This window comes from Rhamphochromis sp. 'chilingali', assembly GCF_963969265.1.
Source record: "Rhamphochromis sp. 'chilingali' genome assembly, chromosome: 12".
Lineage (NCBI taxonomy): Eukaryota > Metazoa > Chordata > Actinopteri > Cichliformes > Cichlidae > Rhamphochromis > Rhamphochromis sp. 'chilingali'.
The window spans coordinates 30,332,356-30,351,914 of record NC_137939.1 but is presented as its reverse complement, the minus strand read 5'-3'; the positions used below and the strand labels follow the sequence as shown (position 1 = coordinate 30,351,914).

At 41.0% G+C, this 19,559-nt stretch overlaps 1 protein-coding gene across 1 annotated transcript in view; it reads right to left on the bottom strand.

Moving 5' to 3' along the window:
- Nucleotides 1–19,559, bottom strand: part of plxna2 (plexin A2) — a 165,769-nt gene that overhangs the window by 74,883 nt on the left and 71,327 nt on the right. Inside the window, exon 5 of the mRNA XM_080898783.1 lies at nt 793–893. Coding sequence (XP_080754909.1) covers nt 793–893 — 101 coding nt within the window. The remainder of the gene's footprint in view (nt 1–792; nt 894–19,559) is intronic.

Below are 19,559 nucleotides of genomic sequence, written 5' to 3'. Positions count from 1 at the left end.
ATTTAGGGGGGCTTCAAATGGGGACACAGTAACTAAGAAAAAACTCCAATAAAATCTGTGTACTTAAGAAACAAAGCAGGAGAGGGAGTCAGAGCTGAACATCTTTCAGCTTTTTTTTACTGTTCAGTATTGTCTGTATTCCACTCTTTTACATTGTTTCATCTAAATATTCACATATCAGTTGCTTTTTCAGATGAATACATGCACACGCATATTTTTCCCGCATCCGTTTCTCCCTTCTTCCTGTCATTTTGAAGGTTAATTTTGTTGCAGTAATTATTGAGCTCCAGCAGGTGTCACTCATGCTTTCTATGCGTATTCTCTGATCTTTAAACTTTCTGATTGATCTCTTTGGTCTGTTGTTGCCTGTCTTTTTAAATTCCATTCAAACATATATAACATGAATGGCATCATTTCCTGTAAATATCAAGTCATGTCAGAATAAAGCTGCAATGACAATGGCAGCAACAAGAAGCTCTGAACCATCTCTGAGGCACAATTATCCATTTTCAGTCAGATGCTGTCTCCTTTCCTTAAACTGTATCTCATCAGAGACAAACATTAGGGAAATAACCTGTCTGCCTTTGCGTGGGCAAAGTGAGGGCCATTTTGAGAGACATCTAACAAAATCTGTCTGAACTGAAAAAAAATGAACAAACACAACAAACCACTAAATATGGAGCGGTGCATGGTAAACAGCAGACAACTGCTCTCATGTTCTGGATACATATAACTGGTAGAAAATGGGCATATGGATGCAAATAGACATGACAGCTAATCAGGGATACTCACATATTATGAAGAACACACCAACCACAGTGTGGATCCCCAGAGCTCAGGCACTCTCCACATGTCCCGTACTGCTCACATGACTCGATGGGAACTTGGGTAACCTGCAAACACATTAAAACATCATTGTCTCAGTGCAGCCAGAAAAGCGTTACAAAATGTACAACAAAGATCTCTGAGTATGCATGTGTTTGTGTGTGAGCATGCTCAGTCCCACACAGACAGACGCCAGTGAAACTATTAATTAATGTGCAATGTTTTGACACAGTTAATCTATGTTATGAAATGTAATAATGTGACACGCACCATTACCCCTCCATCCCTATTAAACAGTGTTATTGTTTGTTGTGGACCTGTTGCAGAGAATGATGTGCCTCAAAATGTTTGGCTACACTACGCCTCTGTATACTGATGTGTGAGATGCCAACTGCCCAAGCAACTGTTGCCTTTATCTTAAAGCCATAAAAACTACTGAACAGCTGGGATCAGTTGGCAAGACAAATCTGTTTTTCTGCCATCAATGGGTTTTTGTCTGCACCAGGGCATCTGTCCACCTAGGTATGGCCTGTGCAAACACACCAACACATGGACGAGTGACAGACGTTTTTCTCAAGAGAGCGTTCAAAGTACAACTTGATGACACAAGTGTAAAATGTGTTAGGAAGAGAGTTAGAGTCAAGTGTATTGAAGAGTATAACTATAACTATATCTAAAATAAACAAAGAAAAGATAAACTTTTGAAATTATCAATGTTATTAAAAAAAAAAGTAGAGGCCTGCGGCATGACTGTTAAAACTGGAAAGTAACAATTAAAGCTGTACTGTAAATGTTTTTTTTAAAAATATGACAAGGGAATAAAATTGGTATTTCAGTATTACATGTTGAAAGTGTCAGCAACAATAGATATGATTAAGCGCTTCCAGTGGAAACCAAACACACCCCCATACCACACTAACCCACACACACTAACCCACACAGTGCTATTTGAGTAGAGTCGCATAAAAAAATAAATAAAAAAATATCCTAGTGCTCACTGTACGAACTTGATTTGACTGATATTGTTTTATTCAGGGTTGAGATGTTCCATAACCTATGTAAACACAACACACTAGAGAAGAACAAACTTCACAGCTTGTTTGCCAAAGTGTGCACCACAATCTGGGCCTACGTAACACACACTTATCTCCAGGTAGGTTTTATATACACAAGAGCATGAGTGTTTATGCATCTGAATCTAGTTGTCTGTCTGATGTGGTGCTGCCGTCTCGAACGACCTTCCTTCTTTCTGTCTAGCTTGGAGGGCTTCAGAGTGAAAGGTTTTTGTGCGCGTGTGTGTGTGTGTGTGTGTGTGTCCGCCTGTAAATGTACATCTACTGTAACATGAAGCCAGAAAACCTCAATACTGCTCAGCAGATGAAAATGGCATAAGAAAAGCGGGGGCTGAATCAGTTCATTTTAGAGTCTGACACAGATTCATTTCCAGTTTTGTATGTCTTTCAGTCTCTTGGCAAGTGGCGTGTTGGATGATAAGTGCTAGCTCTGACAGTGTTTGCCCTGTTCAGATGCAAACCTCAGGATCACACCAATGCCTAATAAGTGACTCCTCTGTAAAATGTGATGGATCGAATTAAGGGTGCAAATAGCACCTTTTAAGTGTTTTTTGACCCTGTGCATATCACTCACAACTGGGTGATAATAATTGCTGTTAGCAACCATGGACTGGAATTAACTGTCAGTTAGAAATAACAGCTGGGTGTTCATCAAAATCCTGTCTTTTATGGTACACAGTGTTGAAAATTTACAAAGAGCTGACAGTAAAATTTGAAACATGCATCTGTTATTGCATGGATTCTGAAAAGTTATAGTCAGCAAACCTGTCAGATGCTGTAAAACCTGTGAGCTACACCTGTTCCAGTGTGTATTTTTCTTTCTTTGTTTAGTGCTTGCTACTCAGAAGCTCATCATAGTGTCTGCCTGGTCCTACAGAAAGACAAGCCCAGAGGACAAAGAAAGCCACTGACACGGTGGGAAGTTGACAGTTTGTGTGGCAGTTCCACCATGGACACTCCAGTTAGATTAACCCCCTGTCAATTCAACAAACTCTATTATTGTGTGTGTCTGTGTGTGTGTCTTTCTTAGCTTCGGGACAAACAGGTGGCATGCTGTAATGAGCTGCAGACGAGGTCACATCAGCAGCAGAAGCTGCAACCGATGACAAACAAGCCCACCAGGAACTAGACTTGGCTGAGGAAGCAGCAACTCAGTCTGTGTGTGTATATATCGCAAAGCCTCTGAATCTCTCTTAACCACAGAAAGTCGTCAGATCCTTCTCAAAACATGCATGAGGCTGCTGAAACTTTATACTATTACTTTCACAGAGGCCCAGACCCATGAAAGGGTTACACTGTAGAGACAGCTGTCAGTGGGGGAAAGTCAGAGAATAGTGAGGGGAGCTTAGGGTGTCCCTTATGGAGCAGTGTTTAAAGACTGACAGACACAGAAGGCTGTCAGCTGATACAGTACAGACTGAAGAACAAAAAGGCCAGAGAATAATAAGAAAAGAAGGGGAGGGAGGTAAAGAGAAAACAAAAAGATGAGAAGTGAAAAAAAAAAAACGCACACAAAATAAGAGACTACTCATGTGCACTGTAAATGTGTGTTGTAAATAAATATTGCGCGTCTATGTCGCTGCGAGGGTATTGATGTTTTAGACCAGCATGGGCCAGTAGCACAGAGTGTAGGTGAGGGGAATGTGGTGTGGGAGGGTAGTGGGGGATCACAGCAGCTGTTGCCCAGCACACGCTACAGTCACTCAAAACAGCAGGGCTGCACAATGAAGCCCCTTCTCCAACTGTGAGTCTGTGCGTGTGTGTGTGTGCGCGCGCGTATTTGAATGCACACGTGCACAACGCTGCAACGGATGTGCAGATTGTTGTTGTGTTTTCAAAGAAGACCAAGAGTCCTGCTTGTGATCTAATAATGCCTTAAACTTTCTCTTCCTCTAGGTTCCCAGAACACATTCATAGCCACAGCTGACCCATAAGGTAAACTGAACATTGTCAGTAAAGATGCACTGTGCGCTACTCAAATGAATGCTAATAAAATTCCAGCTTAAGATGACCCTAGCAGGGGGTTATTCAACCAAAGCGGCTACAGCAGGGCTGCATACTGGAGCGACCTGGGTGACTGACAGTCACAGTCTAAGGTTAAAACAGCTTCTTCTCTTTCAAAGCCTCACGCTGAAAAAAAGACTTCAGCTTTCATTATTATAATAGAAGAGCGCTTTTGTTTACAGGAAAGTATAGCTACAGATTTGGCTAGCATTATTAATGGCCACCCTTAACATCAGGATATCCTTTTATGTATAAATACTAAATTTTTATTAACCCATCAAATTATACAACTGCAGCGGACTGAGAAGGGCATTATTTGTTAACGTCACCGAACATCTTTTTTGTGAACTGTACTGGGCAACTCTTGCTGCCATTAGAGGCCACTAACATTGTGAACTTTTGTTATGTATGATTATAAAATATAAAATTCAACTATTTTTGCTGCAGTGGCACTCAAGACAAAAAACCTCCTAAAAAACAGACAGCTGATAGTCTGGTGGCAGTGAAACAGAAGTAGTGGTATTCAGTAAAAGAGGCATTGCTTTTAGGATTACTAAAAAAACCCAAACCAATGTGTTTTGCCAGGCTGTTTGGAGTATAACAGGGGACAGAAACATTTGGATGTGGCACCCAAGTGGGGCTTACAGTGTTTGCTGATTAGAGAGCAGCAGGAACAGTCTCATCTGTTCCAAACAATCCGTGACTAAGAATGAATGGTGACTCCATTTCTGCTCTGCTGTCCTGGGAGCAAGTCATGCACTGCACTTCCGTGATGGATAGGGAGGCAGTACAGGAGCAGAGTTTGAAGAGAAGATGGAAAAGAAGAGTTTTTTGGGAGGGGGGGGGGGGGGGGTTTAAGATAAACGAAGACAAAGTAAAGTAGAAACAGCCCATTGCCCTGTGCTCTGATGGGACCAAGTCTCTGTATTGCCAGATGTGCCTCACAAGGCTGAGCAAAAAAGAGAAAGCAACACAAAGAGAAAAATCCCACCATCACCAGTAATGGAGAGGAAGCTATTTTGCAATTGTTACCAAGGTAACAGCCCTGGCTCTGACCTCAGGACCCCCCCCCTTCATCTACCACCACCAATAATCCCTCCAACCTTCGAAACCTTGAGCAGTGCACGGTAAACAGCTGGCACCTCTGGGACTTCCTGCCACCTACACCTCCTTTTAAACATGTAGACACACACACTGGCGGCTCCTCTACACCCTATCCATTTTTAATGAGAGTTAGCCAGGCTGCCACGTCACTGGAATGAGGCACATCGATCATGAACACAATACCCATTCCAGTAGAGCGAATGAGGGTAAGCATGGGAGGAGTGTATCTGAGAGTGTGTGTCTGCTTGTGTGTGTGTTTATGTGTGTAATTGTATGTGTGTGAGTGAGACAGAGAAACAGTTTGAGCCAGCTTAATGACTAAAGCTCAAAAGCAGAGCAAATACTTGTAGCTGAAATAGATGAAAACATATGAAAAATACAGGCTTATGGGTCTTTTACTCTCACAGTGACCCCGCAGCCAGTTTTTCTTGTATTCAGGCTACCTACAAGGACATCTCAGCCGTTTTTGCCTGACAGGCCACCCTTTAATCTGCTTTAGTAATCCTGCCGAGACTCTTCCTTAGGACAGCAGCTATATCTCCTTGCTTCTGTTTCACCCTGTCCTCCTCCCACTGGTCTTCTTGTCCTCAACTCAGGAAAATCTGCTCACTGTACTCTCTAGGCAGAGCCATCTCCTCTAGCTCACTGACATCCACCCACGAGGATTCACATTCACTCAAGTTTGCATATGAAAAAAAAAAAAGGTTCACCCATCCCCTCTGACTTCAACTTGTTTTATAGAAGTTTTTAAGACTGAATATGAGAATAATTCACTTCTTCTGCAGTCTTACACCGAGGTCGGTCAATGGTTCATGTTAATCATCAACATCCATCCTATATATGGCTGGACCTGATAATGGAGGTGAGGGGTTATGCATTATGGCTGTTCCAAGGATAATCAGGCATCAAGACCCTCACCAATTACACCCAGCGTGATTAAGGACAAAATGAGGGCATGCTCTTGGATGCTGGGGGTGGACAAGATCTGATCCTTTGGTTGCCTTGAGCTGAGTTGTGCAACGATACCACAACAGCTGGAAGCTTTGATGACAGCTTAAACCCAGCATTCCAAGAGCAGATGTGTTAAAGCTATTAGTTACAGCTACAGCTACATATGAATATAATAACGATGCATAATAATACTCCACATCTTGTGCATTAAAAAACAAATGAAACAAAAAAAAACCACTAAGAAGATACACTGTAGCTACACACGTGCTGTTCAGTTCTGAAAGGAACTGCTTTTAGAATGCTTGTTTGTTGGTTTTATTGTTACAAATGCTAGAGGGCTTTGTTACAATTCATTTGAGAGACACACATTTTGTGTAGGAATCCAGAATATTGATTTTTTCCCCACTGTATAACATCTATTAAAAAGCCATCTACAGGATTAATGGAGAGAAGGTTCTGGATACAGGCATAAAAACAGGAAGGATTCAGTGGAAGATGTGGTACTATTTTGTATTAGTGTTTTTATGAAGGTCAGACCCTTTTATACTGGGTGGCTTTCAAACTAACTGGTTTTGAAGTAAACGCAATAACATTCAGAGTAGGTATTAGTCATTGATTTTAAAAAGCTAACCACAGTAGAAAAAACTCCAACAAAATGAAATGATACAGCATGCCTCATCTACAAGCAGCCATCTTCCATACTCCAGAAATGATTGGGTGTGAAATTGGTAGCTTTTAACCTTTTTTGTCACAGCCAGCGCTCTCAGTGAATCCACTTCCTTATTTATGTGTGTGTATTCACCTACTCAGAAAGAAAATGCTTGCACATACACATGCACTTATTTAACTATTGGAATTTGCCCATGCTCAGAGATTTGAGTGAACTAAAAACTCAAGACATTGCAGCACTACAAAGCTGGATTTAATAATAATAAAAAGATGGATAAAAAAAAAGAGGGACTGGAATCCATACACAACAACAAAGATGGCCATGCTAACTTATTCTGAACTTAAACTAAGCCAAGGTGGATATCAAGACAATACTGTTACCTTTTTATATCAAACAGCATCAATATCTACCCCACATTAGGTCTTTAGCCCTCTCATGCCCCTCGGTCCTGGGGAGGCGTGGCCCTTGGCAGCTCATAAGTAGTAACAGATTGGCAGGAGACAAACTGCCAGGCAGGAAAAAAGGGAAGGAGCAGGTCAAGCGTGTGCCTACTGACCGCAGTTTGAACTCCGATGCTGAACGTCTATTATGTGTCAATGCTAACCCAGGAACAATAAGTACATAAGTAAAGTGGTAATAATACAGTTTAATGCTTTCCACCTAGCATCTCTTAACTTAGAATAACTGTTTGGGTGTTTGTTGTTTAGGAATACATCCGGATAATTCTCTTACCCAATTTAAATGCCATAAAAAAGGGACCCTTTTGGGACCATCCGAGGGTTAAATGATTAAATCCCTTTGGGAGGAGACTTATGGGGCGATCGTGGCTCAAGAGTTGGGAGTTCGCCTTGTAATCGGAAGGTTGCCGGTTTGAGCCCCGGCTCCAACAGTCTCGGTCGTTGTGTCCTTGGGCAAGACACTTCACCCGTTGCCTACTAGTGGTGGTCAGATGGCCCGGTGGCGCCAGTGTCCGGCAGCCTCGCCTCTGTCAGTGCGCCCCAGGGTGGCTGTGGCTACAATGTAGCTTGCCATCCCCAGTGTGTGAATGTGTGTGTGAATGGGTGGATGACTGGTTGTGTAAAGTGCTTTGGGGTCCTTAGGGACTAGGAAAAGCGCTATACAAATACAGGCCATTTACCATTTAGTGACAATAAGCATATACAGGTTGGTCTAATTATTCTAAAAAACATAATCCACCCCCTAAAAAACATGGACTTAGTATTAATTCAGCATTCAACAGACCACATACATAATACAGCTGTGCACGCATTGCATTGGATTTCTGCAGGCATCCCCTGGACTGACCGACAACTGTGTGTCTCAAAAGCAAAATGGGGCATTGGGCAATCGGACAGTGGAGGAGGGAGATGGGACTGCCTCCTTATCTTTGTTTATGTGTGTTTGTGAGTGTGTGTTTAGGTATTACAGGCTGGAGGACTAGAGGGAGGAGTCATAGGGGCCTGTGAGGCAGCGGAGAGAGAGCAAGTGTAGAAATAATGGAGTGAGGGAATCGACCAGTGAGGAGGACGAAAAATACAACCAGTCAATACAGCTGGGAGTGTATCAATTATGTATGGCTTCAATTCTCTTTTGGAGTAAAAAGAGGTGGGGAATTGGCTCGTTCCAAAAGCCTGTGTATTTTTCTACTGTTTATTTGTACCTCAACTGTGGCTTTGCATATATTGTAGATCACTGAAGCTCTCAATGTTAACAGCTTTCATGCCCTCAGCACTGTTAACTTGCACTGAAAAACTAAAAGCATTGACAGAAATCTGATTTTGTGCCTGTTAATAATCTTAGCAAAACACTAGCAAGGGAAAAATATGTTTATTTACTTGTGCATGACTTAACAACTTCACTTGATCACTTGAATCTTAAGCATTGCAAATGATACCAGCATGGCTGTTACTTCTTTCCACGTATCATTTGCACCTTTTTACACAAGATAAAGATGTTAGGACTGATATTGGTGATATTATGTTAAAGTCCCTTGCTCTTTTCCTGACCCTTTACTGTCTTTTTTCACTTATCTTCTCATCTCCTCCCTTATGTTTTTCCCTGCCTTGAACACACTCTTCCACGCTCCAGTGTTCCCTCTCCTTTGCAGCTCCCAGTCGAGGTGGCCTCTTTGCTCAGTAATTCAGTCAGGAGGCTAAAAGGAGGAAATTACATCCATGCTGCCTGACCACTTTGAACTCTCAGCCCCCCTCTACTATGCTTGCTCACTGGCAACTGGTTTAAAGGCCCACACTGACATTTAAGAAATGGGCACAGGGAGCTGTGAAAGCGCCAAAGAATATTTTTGAGTGTGCATGTGTGAGCGTGTGTACTCATGCAAAGACAGATATGACACTGAGAGTGATGACATGAGGAATTAAGTTCTTCTGCATTATATTGTAAATGAAGCCTGTTAATTAGAGGGTTTGCACTTAGAAAGCACATTTTTGACAAACTGTATTCATAAATGGCAACACTAAGCCACTAACCACTAAGAAACAGTGAGTCTTCACTGATACTAACAGTATAGGTTATCTGGAACAGCAGTCAAGTGAAGTAATAATATGATATGAAATTACCAGTGTATTAGAAAAACTTTAGTTAATTCAGGTAAAAAGGTTGATGTGAAAGATTCAGATCAAGTGTACTTAACCTGCAACTGAGAGGAAAGTAATGCATATATAATAAACGTCTTTCTATGAGTGATACTTACATCAACATTAACAAATTTTTTTTGTGAATCCTACATTTAATCCTACACTTGCATCTTTCCAGGTCAGCCTTAATGATTAAAAGTCACAATGTCTTTTTGCAAAGCTTCAGCCATTATTAATGCAATTTCTTGCCTTTCACTCTACCTGCTTTGCGTTATTTTTACCCACCTGTCTGGACTGCTCATCTATGTCACATTTATTTTATATTGGTCGCTTCACTGTACCTCTTTGTCTTTCGATCCATCTCTGGCCTGTCTGTCCAAGTCCAACTTGTGTGAGTGCCTCTCAGTAGGGTGCCAGATTGTCAATGCAGCCAGTAATGAGGTGTATGCTTCAGTCAGCATGTGAGGAGTTAATAAGGAAGCAGCAGAGGCCATCACACATCAACAACCATGAGTGTGTCTGTGTATGTGTGTGTGTGCATGTGTGCGCATATGGGGAGGGTGTGAAGGCAACAGAGCCTCCTTGGCACACTTACGGCTGTCTGTCGACCGACGGGGGTATTGATTTGGAGGGGAAAAAGCAGACAGAAATGAATTCTGATCCACAGAGGTACACCACAGTGCATGTCTGAGTGTGTTAGATTTTGTGTGCGTGTGTGCCTCTGTGTGCAAGAGTGTGTGTGTGTCTATGCGTGCATGCATGTGAGCATGTTTGTTCTCTTTGTCTCAGCATTTCTCCCAGTGTACATGATGTACATACAAATGAAGGGTTTGGTTACACCCCACTGCTCTCTGGGCTGTTGCTTGTGCACAAGGGTAAGCTTCTGTGCATGTGGGTCTGTGTGCGTTTGTACCCAAATTAGGGTGGGAGGCATTGATAACTAGGCTCAGGTGGTAAAGAATAGCAACCCCAGCCAATGTTTGTGTATGCGTGTGTGTGTATAGCTTTGTCATATAGGTATCTTTATCTAGATGCATGCATGCACATATGGATTGTGTATTTATTTGCATTTGTAAAACGCACGCTAAAACACTCCTCAGCTGGAGTTCATATGTTGAAGTATTATTGAGGCTGGAAGACTTTCTTAGGACCTGTAATAGTGCTTGTGATTGAATTCAATTTGAGTCTATAAGGAAAATACAGACACAAAGGTTTCGGGCGAAAGACGCGTCTGCAGTTGAGTGAAAATCATCAGCTTTGCTTATAAAGAAACTCTGTGGTGCGAAGGAGAAAGAAAGCAGTGAGTGATCTTCGTTGGTGCCTGGGTGTTTTTGTTTGGCAGAAGAGGAAAGAAAGAAAAAAAAAATCAACATAATGAGACCAAACTGCTTTTGTGTCTCACTCTCTTCGTCTTTCTTCTCTCTCTACCCTCTGTCTCCTTCTCCCTCCCATCCCTCGATTCTTAGACAGCTGCTTCTGTGCAACCAAATTAACTGCTCCCCAGGTGCTTTTGGAAAGTGTGAAATAAATAAACGTTTTGCCTCCGAGGTATAGTGTTTTTGGTTACACATATAAAGTTTAAACAGCTCAGGGTGCCGCCTAAATTCAGTGTGTAAGTAACAAAATTTGCGATTCAATTTAGTTACCAATTTTAGTTGTAGTACTTTTTTTTCCCCTACTCAAAATCTCCTACGACTGTCACTATATGATCTTATCTTTTACCAATATGTGATCTTTGTGGCTACAAATATCCGATTTACAAGTCACCAAAAAGAGTAATATTTCAACAGGCTGTCAGCAGGCATACTGTTTAAATCACTAGTCTTATCTTGCCTGTTCTCTTTCTAATATTTCTCCTCAAATATTGCCTTACAGATAGGGAACCCTTCCCTGCACATTCATCTACTTTCTTTAACAAAATGTATGTCTGCACATGTCTGAGCAGTCAGAGAAATAGTCATCTGTTTTTGTGTATATTAAGATGTGCGTGTTACAGAAAGTTATTTCTTTAATATTTGCTACATAAGTTCTTCTGTGAGGGGTATAATTTACAATTCCCATTTCCAGGCCCACCCATCTAAAGTTCTTCAAGGTGGATTTAAAGATGAATACGAGTAAATAAAAATAGTACACATTTGTAAGTTTTATGTTATATTTACTGATTTTCATGCATATAATGCTGTTCTTCTGTCCAATAATAGTCTGAAATAGGGTACCAGTCTTCTTTTAACATCAAAAAACACCCTAACTGTCACACATAAATACACATATCCCAACGTAAACCCACACTGTACAATACTACATCCATCACTGGTGCTCAGGCTGACAGTTTTGTCAAAGTGAGCCGCAGGGGTTAGGAGAATGGCAGTGTGGGATTGAGTTCTCCCATCGGACGCTGTTCTGACAGGAGAGGGGGAAAAAGGAGAAGAGAAAAGGATGAATGAAGGAGGAAAAATTTGAGAATGTGTTACACAACCTTAGCAAACAGAAGGAAAGAAAGAGAAGAAAGGGTTGAGCTGCCATGGCTAACCCATCAAAAAAAAAGACACTCTCCTGCTGTAGCCTGTTTACTAAGACTGGCCTTGTGAAGGACAGACAAAGAGCATATTGCAGGCCTGGCAGCATGGCCACATCACTCAGTAAAAGACACACACACAAAGGACCTCCTGAGCTACTACGCCAAACTGTGGTAAATTAACTTAACCCAAACAGCAACACATGTACTCATTGACAAATGAATGTAAATGCATTCACATGTGTGCACATACACACTTCTTCACCCCTTACAAAGCAGCTGGCAGTGTTGAAAAAAAAAGGGAAAAAAAAAAAAGAGTATCTCCCTTCCTCAAGTAATAAAGCTCAGTCTACAGAGTCAGCCGGAGACCTCTATATAAGCACCTTTAAAACAGTGCAGGGGACAGCCTGCTGTTATCCAGTCATGTGTGGGCTCACTTTCAAAAACCATGTACAATACACTACACTTTGAGAATACTAAGAAAAAAGGCAACCAAGAGATGTTAAAAAAAACCAAACAAAAAATGCGAAAAAGCGGGAGTACGCAAGACTTCCAGACATTGCCTTCCCCAATTATAGACCAAACAATGCAACCACATTCACTTTACTCTTTGCCTGGTTCCTGACAAACCCTGTTGTGATTCCTTCAACTGGCACTCCTGTTTCTCCCTGACACTCTCTAGGCTCTAATTAGGCTTGTAAATAATTATTGCAATTAAAGCCTACAATTAGGAGGACTGAAGCACTGCCATTAGTTTCACAATAAATGTCATGAGCATTCTGCATAGGCGCAGGGAGGAAACAGACAAATGCTGTGCCATTATAGAGGCAGTCAGACAGTGAGAGTGAAAGAGACAGAAAGGGTGGGTGGGTGGGTGGGGGGGGTGGGGTTGTATGAAGACAGTTGACATACTCACAGCTCTTAATTACAGAGCTGATTATTCTGGCAGGATTGGTGCTGGACTGTTACTTTAGCTCACATTCTCCAAAGTGACAAAGTGTGCAGGCACATATGCACTCATGAGTTAAAAAACAAAAATCCCCAGACACAAATTCAAAAAGGTGGATCCTCTGAAATGGAAGCACAGTGAGACAAAAATAAACAGAAACAACAAAGAAACAGAAGCAACTTAGGACTGAAATAGGAGGTTAATCAGAGATAAACAGTATTTTTATAAATGATAAGGGGCTTTCAACAAGCTCAAGAATAAGTGTGCTACTCAAGGTTACCTTTAGTGAGGACTTTCTGCCTTCGACTGGCCTCATCTTTTGAATGTTTATTTCTAAATATTTGTAATTAGCTTCCTTTGTAAAACACTAATTTACTCTCCTCCTCAAATATGTGTTTGTCTGTTTGAAAAATTTTGCAAGATTTCCTCACAATCAGCACCAAAGTGTAAGTACAGATTCTACACATAGAGAACAGGTTCAACTGATTTTTTAAAAAACGTTTTGGTCTGGGCTATTATGGAAGCAGCAGTTGACTGCAGAGAAGCAGAAGCAGAGATGTCAGAGTCTCTAAGGATGAGGTACCCTTATTACCTCATATTATGTTACAGGGCCAGTGAATGTCGCCAGCAGAGGAGTTGGGGTGGGAGACAGCCACGAGGTTTAAACTGGCACTGAGAGATGTGCAGACATGCATGATCACAAAGCAATACACAGCCCTGACATAGGTATGCACATGTGTCTAGAAATGTACTCATTTGCAGAGCATTTCGCCTATTTCACCTTAAACAGAGATCAAGCTACACGGTACTGTATATTTCTTTATACTGACCTCCACTGACACAGCAGGAGCTAAGATGTGAGGGTGGGAGAGGGGAAAATGAGAGGGAGTGCAGGCTGGGGTGCACTGGTGTGCTTCTATTAATTAACAGCTTGATGGGGGCTGACAGGACGTGTGCTGCTATCAAATAATGAGGTTAGGATTGGCCAATGGTTCCAGGGCACAAAACCTGATTAACACTAATCCTAGCTTAAGTCAATTAACAATGCCTGCTCAGGGACTAATGCAAATGAGGGGCCTTTGTTAGGTGAGCTAGTGCAAACGGAGAAAACATGGCTTGACATTCAGACGTGTAAAACATCTCTAGATCATAGTAAAAAGGGTGACAAACATAAAAAGTCATAATGAGAAAGAAATAGCTGACTTATGTAACGGTGTCTCTAGAGCAGGGTGATATGATCAAAAATATTTATCACGATATACATTAGAAAATTTGCGATAACGACATAATTGACTATATAACTGACACTAGACAAAATACTTTACAACTCCACAACTTTATTAGTGCAAAAAAAACCCCCAAAAACCATCAATGTATTTTCACTTAAACAAGCAGCTGTTTTTTATGTGCATTAAAGTTATATAAAAATTTTACGGTGCAAATGCAAATTCCTTGCTGACAGTTTAACCAAAAGGCATTTCCAGTGGAAATTGGCCGACATATCCTCAGCATAACCATGTATAATATCCACAAAACTTAAAAACAGGTTATACACACACAATGCGGAAATATTAATCAAGTGGTGCGGCTTCGTAGCTTAGTAAAGTCGTACTAAACCATTTGACAGATTTTCGAGCGCCGTGTACGACATAAAATCGTTTCGAGGTCAGTAAACACAACCAGAATTCATACATAAGGCGCACGGGATTATAAGGGGCACTGTCGATTTTCAGAAAAATCAGAGGACTGATTTTAAGTGTGCCTTATTCTCCAAAAAACACGATGATAATAACGACGGCCCGCTAGCATGCTCTACCAAAAATAGTGCTTTGTTGTGTAGCTGACGGACGAAAGCTAAACCAGTTCCACACCACTGAAGTTGCAGCATTTTTACAAACCAATTCTGGTTCATCCGTTTCATTCAACGATCCGCTTTCGCCCTTCTCATTCTCTGTCTCCGCCATGCTTTTTCCGCCATGTTTGCATGAAAACAAAGGCACTGCGCGTGCGCGTTTTACCCATATTCTATTGCGATATTTCATTTTCTTATCGTTGCCCAACATTATACCGGTATTACCGTGAACGGTGTGATATGGCCCAGCCCTAGACGTCTCTTCAGTCTGATGCAGTCAGTCAACCCTTAGACCTCATACAAGCTTTGACCAAAAAATTTAATAACATTGCATACAGATTAAACAATAAAAGAAACGTCTATTAAACCAAACATGTGAATGTGTGTCAACACACATGCATGTAACGTTTAGAAAAGGGGAAATGAAATAACGGAACATCAAATATTCTTTGAAAAGGTAGTTTAAGCCAAAACACTTTCTTTTTACTTGCAGTGTCATGAAGATAACAAATCATCACATGTACTTATCTATTTCAATAGTAGCTTAAATTAAAATTTCCACTTGACTCAGCACTGTCTGGTCAACCATCATGCCTGGTCTGTTCTATGTGCTGCAGGCACTGCTGAAACTATGTCTAAATTGGTCCCAAGTATCTTTTTCTCCATTAGGTTCTGTAATATTAAAGTTCACATCAGTCAACATATAGGCAGATCCCAATATAGAGCCCAATACAGCTATGTGCCAGTCAGGCTCCAATTAAATGACTTAATTGGTTTTTACAGTCTCGATCACAGGATAGCAGGTGAAAATCAGCCTGGTTTACAGTGACACTCAGTAATTATGATTAATGTGCAAACTAATGCACATGATAAATAATAAACGTGCAAGAAAGGTAGCGAAAGTGCTAATTTAAGGCAGCTATAACTAAATCTAATAACTTGTGGTCAGATTATTTTAAAAGGAAACGAAATCAACACATGCATGCAACAGACACATATATGGATACACAACAAAGCTTCTGATCGAGGGAGTTTGACAAGTGGAGAGACAGTGTTGAAACTAGTTTCTTCAGAATGAAAAGCTAAATGGCATCATCAATAACATTGGATGTCTGTATTGACAGGGGAATTTATCCTAATTTGTCCAGGTGTCAATATCAAGTGAAGCTGTCAGGGAAGCAGCTAAGAATCTAAGCTCAAGCTTCTAAGCTACAGCTCCAGGCCCCTGTTCAAACCATGGAGCACCTGGGTAAGTAAGCAGTCATGCGATTAATTTGCTGGCCCTCACTCCAATGGCTGCCAAACTGACCCCGCTGTTGTGCTTACATCCCAGATAAAACATGGTGGCCAATCCATCAAGGCCAGTGTCTGTTGTCTAACTGACAGCACGACGTCCCAGAGATGTCTGGTGAAAAACAGACACCTGTAAGCTAAATCCTCCCTCATCATCCTTAAGGGTGTGATCAAATGTAGATATGTAGTCTATATGATGGCCCATGAGATGACAGTTTACAAACCATTTGTTCATGCCCATCTTCTTCATTGTTGTCAAACATATAAAGGACCTGTTGTTTTTTGTCAGTTGTTTATAGAAAACAGTCCTCATTTAATCTCAGTTGAAGTCAAGTTAGGTACAATAGATCCTAAAAAAAACCAACTTATATTCATGCAGCTCAATAGCCAGTTACATACAACTTGGGAATTAGGCAACATTCAGGAACATTTGAGGGAAATCTATTCTTACAGTCTGTGGGATTTGGAAATGAGTTGCACATTCAGGGGTAGCAGAGGAAAATATTCAGCATTCTGCTTTCTGAAAGTGAACTGTGTTCAAATGGGACTGAGGAAAGACTCGGGGAGTGAGATGGCTGCAGAACTTTATAGCAATGATAACTGAATTCAGCATAACAGCAGATTTATATTCCCAAAAGCAACTACATCATTGTCCTCTGTGCTGTAATGGTATACGGTTAAGTTATTGGGACTCTTTATCTGAAAGTCATAGATAGACAGATTGGTGAGGGGAAAAAAAACAATTTAAGGTCAAGAGTCAAACGCCTGAATCATCTTCGTGCAGCTGTGTGCTAGCTAGACTGCCCTGGGGCAAACACGGGGTCAAGGGACCATGTGCAAGGCAGCACTTGCTGAGGTAGATGCCAGAATCCCTTTTTGTTACCCCCTCCTGACAAAATGAGAAGGGAGAAAGATGGTGTGGAAAGAAGCTCAGTAAAGTGCTAATATCTCATGTTGCTTTTGGTCTGTATTAATTTTTTGGTTTGAACTTTTGCTTCCTGACGAGAACATTTGGGGAAACATACAAACACACACCCACTCACTCTCACCAAGTCACGAAAAACAAAAAAACCCAACAGGAAAGTCCAGATATGTACCTAAATGATAATGCTGGTTTATTTCAAGATTTATTATCGAATGCGCTCTTTGTACTCACCACCTGTGTTGTAGAGACTTAGGGAAACAAAGAGCGTGTTGAGCTGGGCTAGAAGCATTCGCTGCCGTGTTTCATAATTTTTTTTTTCATGAATAATTTTTAATATATGTGTTTGAGTCTGCAAAAAGCGAGACACAACAAATCTAGGAAACAAAAGGCTTTCTGGCAAAATCGCTGCTAGTCGCTTTCTCTAAATTTGCAGAAGCTAGATCTATAGTAGAGCAAACGCGGATTGCTTGTTATTAGCTACAATGTGTTCCATGTCACACGTGTGTGCTACATGCACCGAAGTCTTCTTTAATAATGAGCCAGTAGCATGTCAGCTAATCTCAGCTTGGATGAGAAGTGAATGAATCCTATTTACTCCTGTCGTTATAACCACTGAACCCATTTCCACCTAATCTAACCACACCAGCCAAACAAAGGTTCAAGGGAAGTAGGGGAAACAGAAAAATCTAGGGGGGAGGAAATGGGGGAGGTTGGTGTTAGAACAGGTTGCGAGCAGACCTCCTACAAAAAAAAAGGTTTAAAAAAAGAAAGAATTCATGCATGGATTTCAAATTTCACAGCTGAGTACCTGGAGGAAATTGCCAGGCCTGGAAAAGAGGTCTTCTTTTCTTTTTGATAATCTGTGAGCTGTAATGTTGCTGTTCCATATATGAAGCTGGCTAAGGGAGGAAGGATGGAATACAAGGATTGGAGGCTGAGGGGGTTTAATGTTTGCTAAAGAGCCAAGAGTGTATTGGAGAGTGACAGCAGCACATGGCTGAACGCCTCTATAGGGGGAGGACTGTGTGTCTGTCCATGAAAGACGAGTCTGTTTTACAAGCCAGCTCAGTATCCCTCAGTTGGTCATGCTAGCAGGAATTTCACACTTATCCTTATAAAGAGCTAGCAATTAGAGGGACACTATTTCACTGGAAACACTAAGTCTTTTAAGGTCTATTATGCACCATTGTACACCATAGCCATAAAACATTACAAAAACCATTGAGCTCCATTACAAAGTCAACACCTGCCTCCTTTCTTGGGATTAATTACAGCAAGATAAAAAAGTAACCACTTCAGTTTTTTGTGTGAGGATTTCTCTGAGTTTCCTTTTTTTAAAAAAAAAACAAAACGGTATTTTCAAAAACTTTTTTCAGACAGAACTAAAGCCACGCCACAGGTATCACTTCAAAACCCTTTCAGATGATAAATCTTGATTATTCCCCATGAATAATACATTATAGCCTGGCTGCTGACCAAAGCAACTGAAATAATACAGTCACTGATTCTCAACCATGTGTGATGAGTGCTTGCCCCGAGTGCCAACAGACAGAGCAGCACAAAACACCACAAAAGACATGAAAGGGAGTCATACAAATGTTGATAATCTAGGCCCTATAAGACCCCATCAGTACTGGAGTAGCTGTCACCATTTATCCCAGTATGCTGCATTCTGTTGATAAACTAACAACAAAAAGAAACAAAGGCTGCTTCGGGTCTTCTGTGGGCCACAGTGGCATGTGTGCTTGAATGTTCTCCCATATGTCTAAACTCCTCAAAAGCAGCACACTACACAAAAACTACACACGTACATACTCAAACACAAACCTGCCCTCTGTGGTTAAAAAAAAAAGAAAAAAAAGAAAGGGGTGTGTTTGCATTCTCAAGAAAACAAAGCCTGATAAAAGAAACTCTGGAAGTATACTGGAAAAAAGGAGACGTTAGTAATGACAGAAAGACAGAAAAGCTCTTTCCACACATATACTGAAGCCTTGAACCTTTCTAGACATCACCCACAGGAGGTGCACGTTAGAATGCAAATGAATCAGTTGAATCAGGCATAAAAGGGTCTTTACCCTGTCGGCTCCCCAGTACAAAGTCCATATGATATCTGGCTGAACCATGTGAGAACTCCAGAGAGTATTTAACTTTCTGGAGATTCTCTCATGTGCCCTGCCACCTGCATGCTTTGCCCAGGTGCCACCCCTGATGAAAACCAGGCAGAATGTCTGCAGTAATGAAAATGCATCTTACATGAAGCGCTACATGCGATGCTGAATGGCAGCCAAATCTCTTGATAATGTCCACAGTTTGTCTATCATCAAAAATCCATAAGTAATTTTTTTTTTTTTTACTTAAAAGCCAACAAAGTGACCACCTTACACATGTTTAAGTCTCTATACACTGGCTTCCAATATGTTTAATAATTCATTTAAGATTTTAATAAGCCACCATATATTGTACTGCATGCTAGCCATAGAATCCTAGGCAGAGGATCTTTTATCTGTTGTAAAGGTGAAAACAAGAGGGGACAGTGTTTCATGGTCTGAGCTCCATTGCAGCTCTTCTGGAATGAAGATATTAGGTCAGCTAAGCCATTGTGCTGCCTCATTAAATAATAATAAAAATATGAATAATAATAACAATAATAACAACTATGAGGATTAGCCAGATGGCAGATACTGAATTTCCAAAACCAGTGGCTTAGCTCTACTGCAGCTGCCATTCATACTGTACATGAATACTTTATCAATCTAATTGCAGAATCTGGAGAGACTGTTATAATACTGGAGTATTTTTTGATG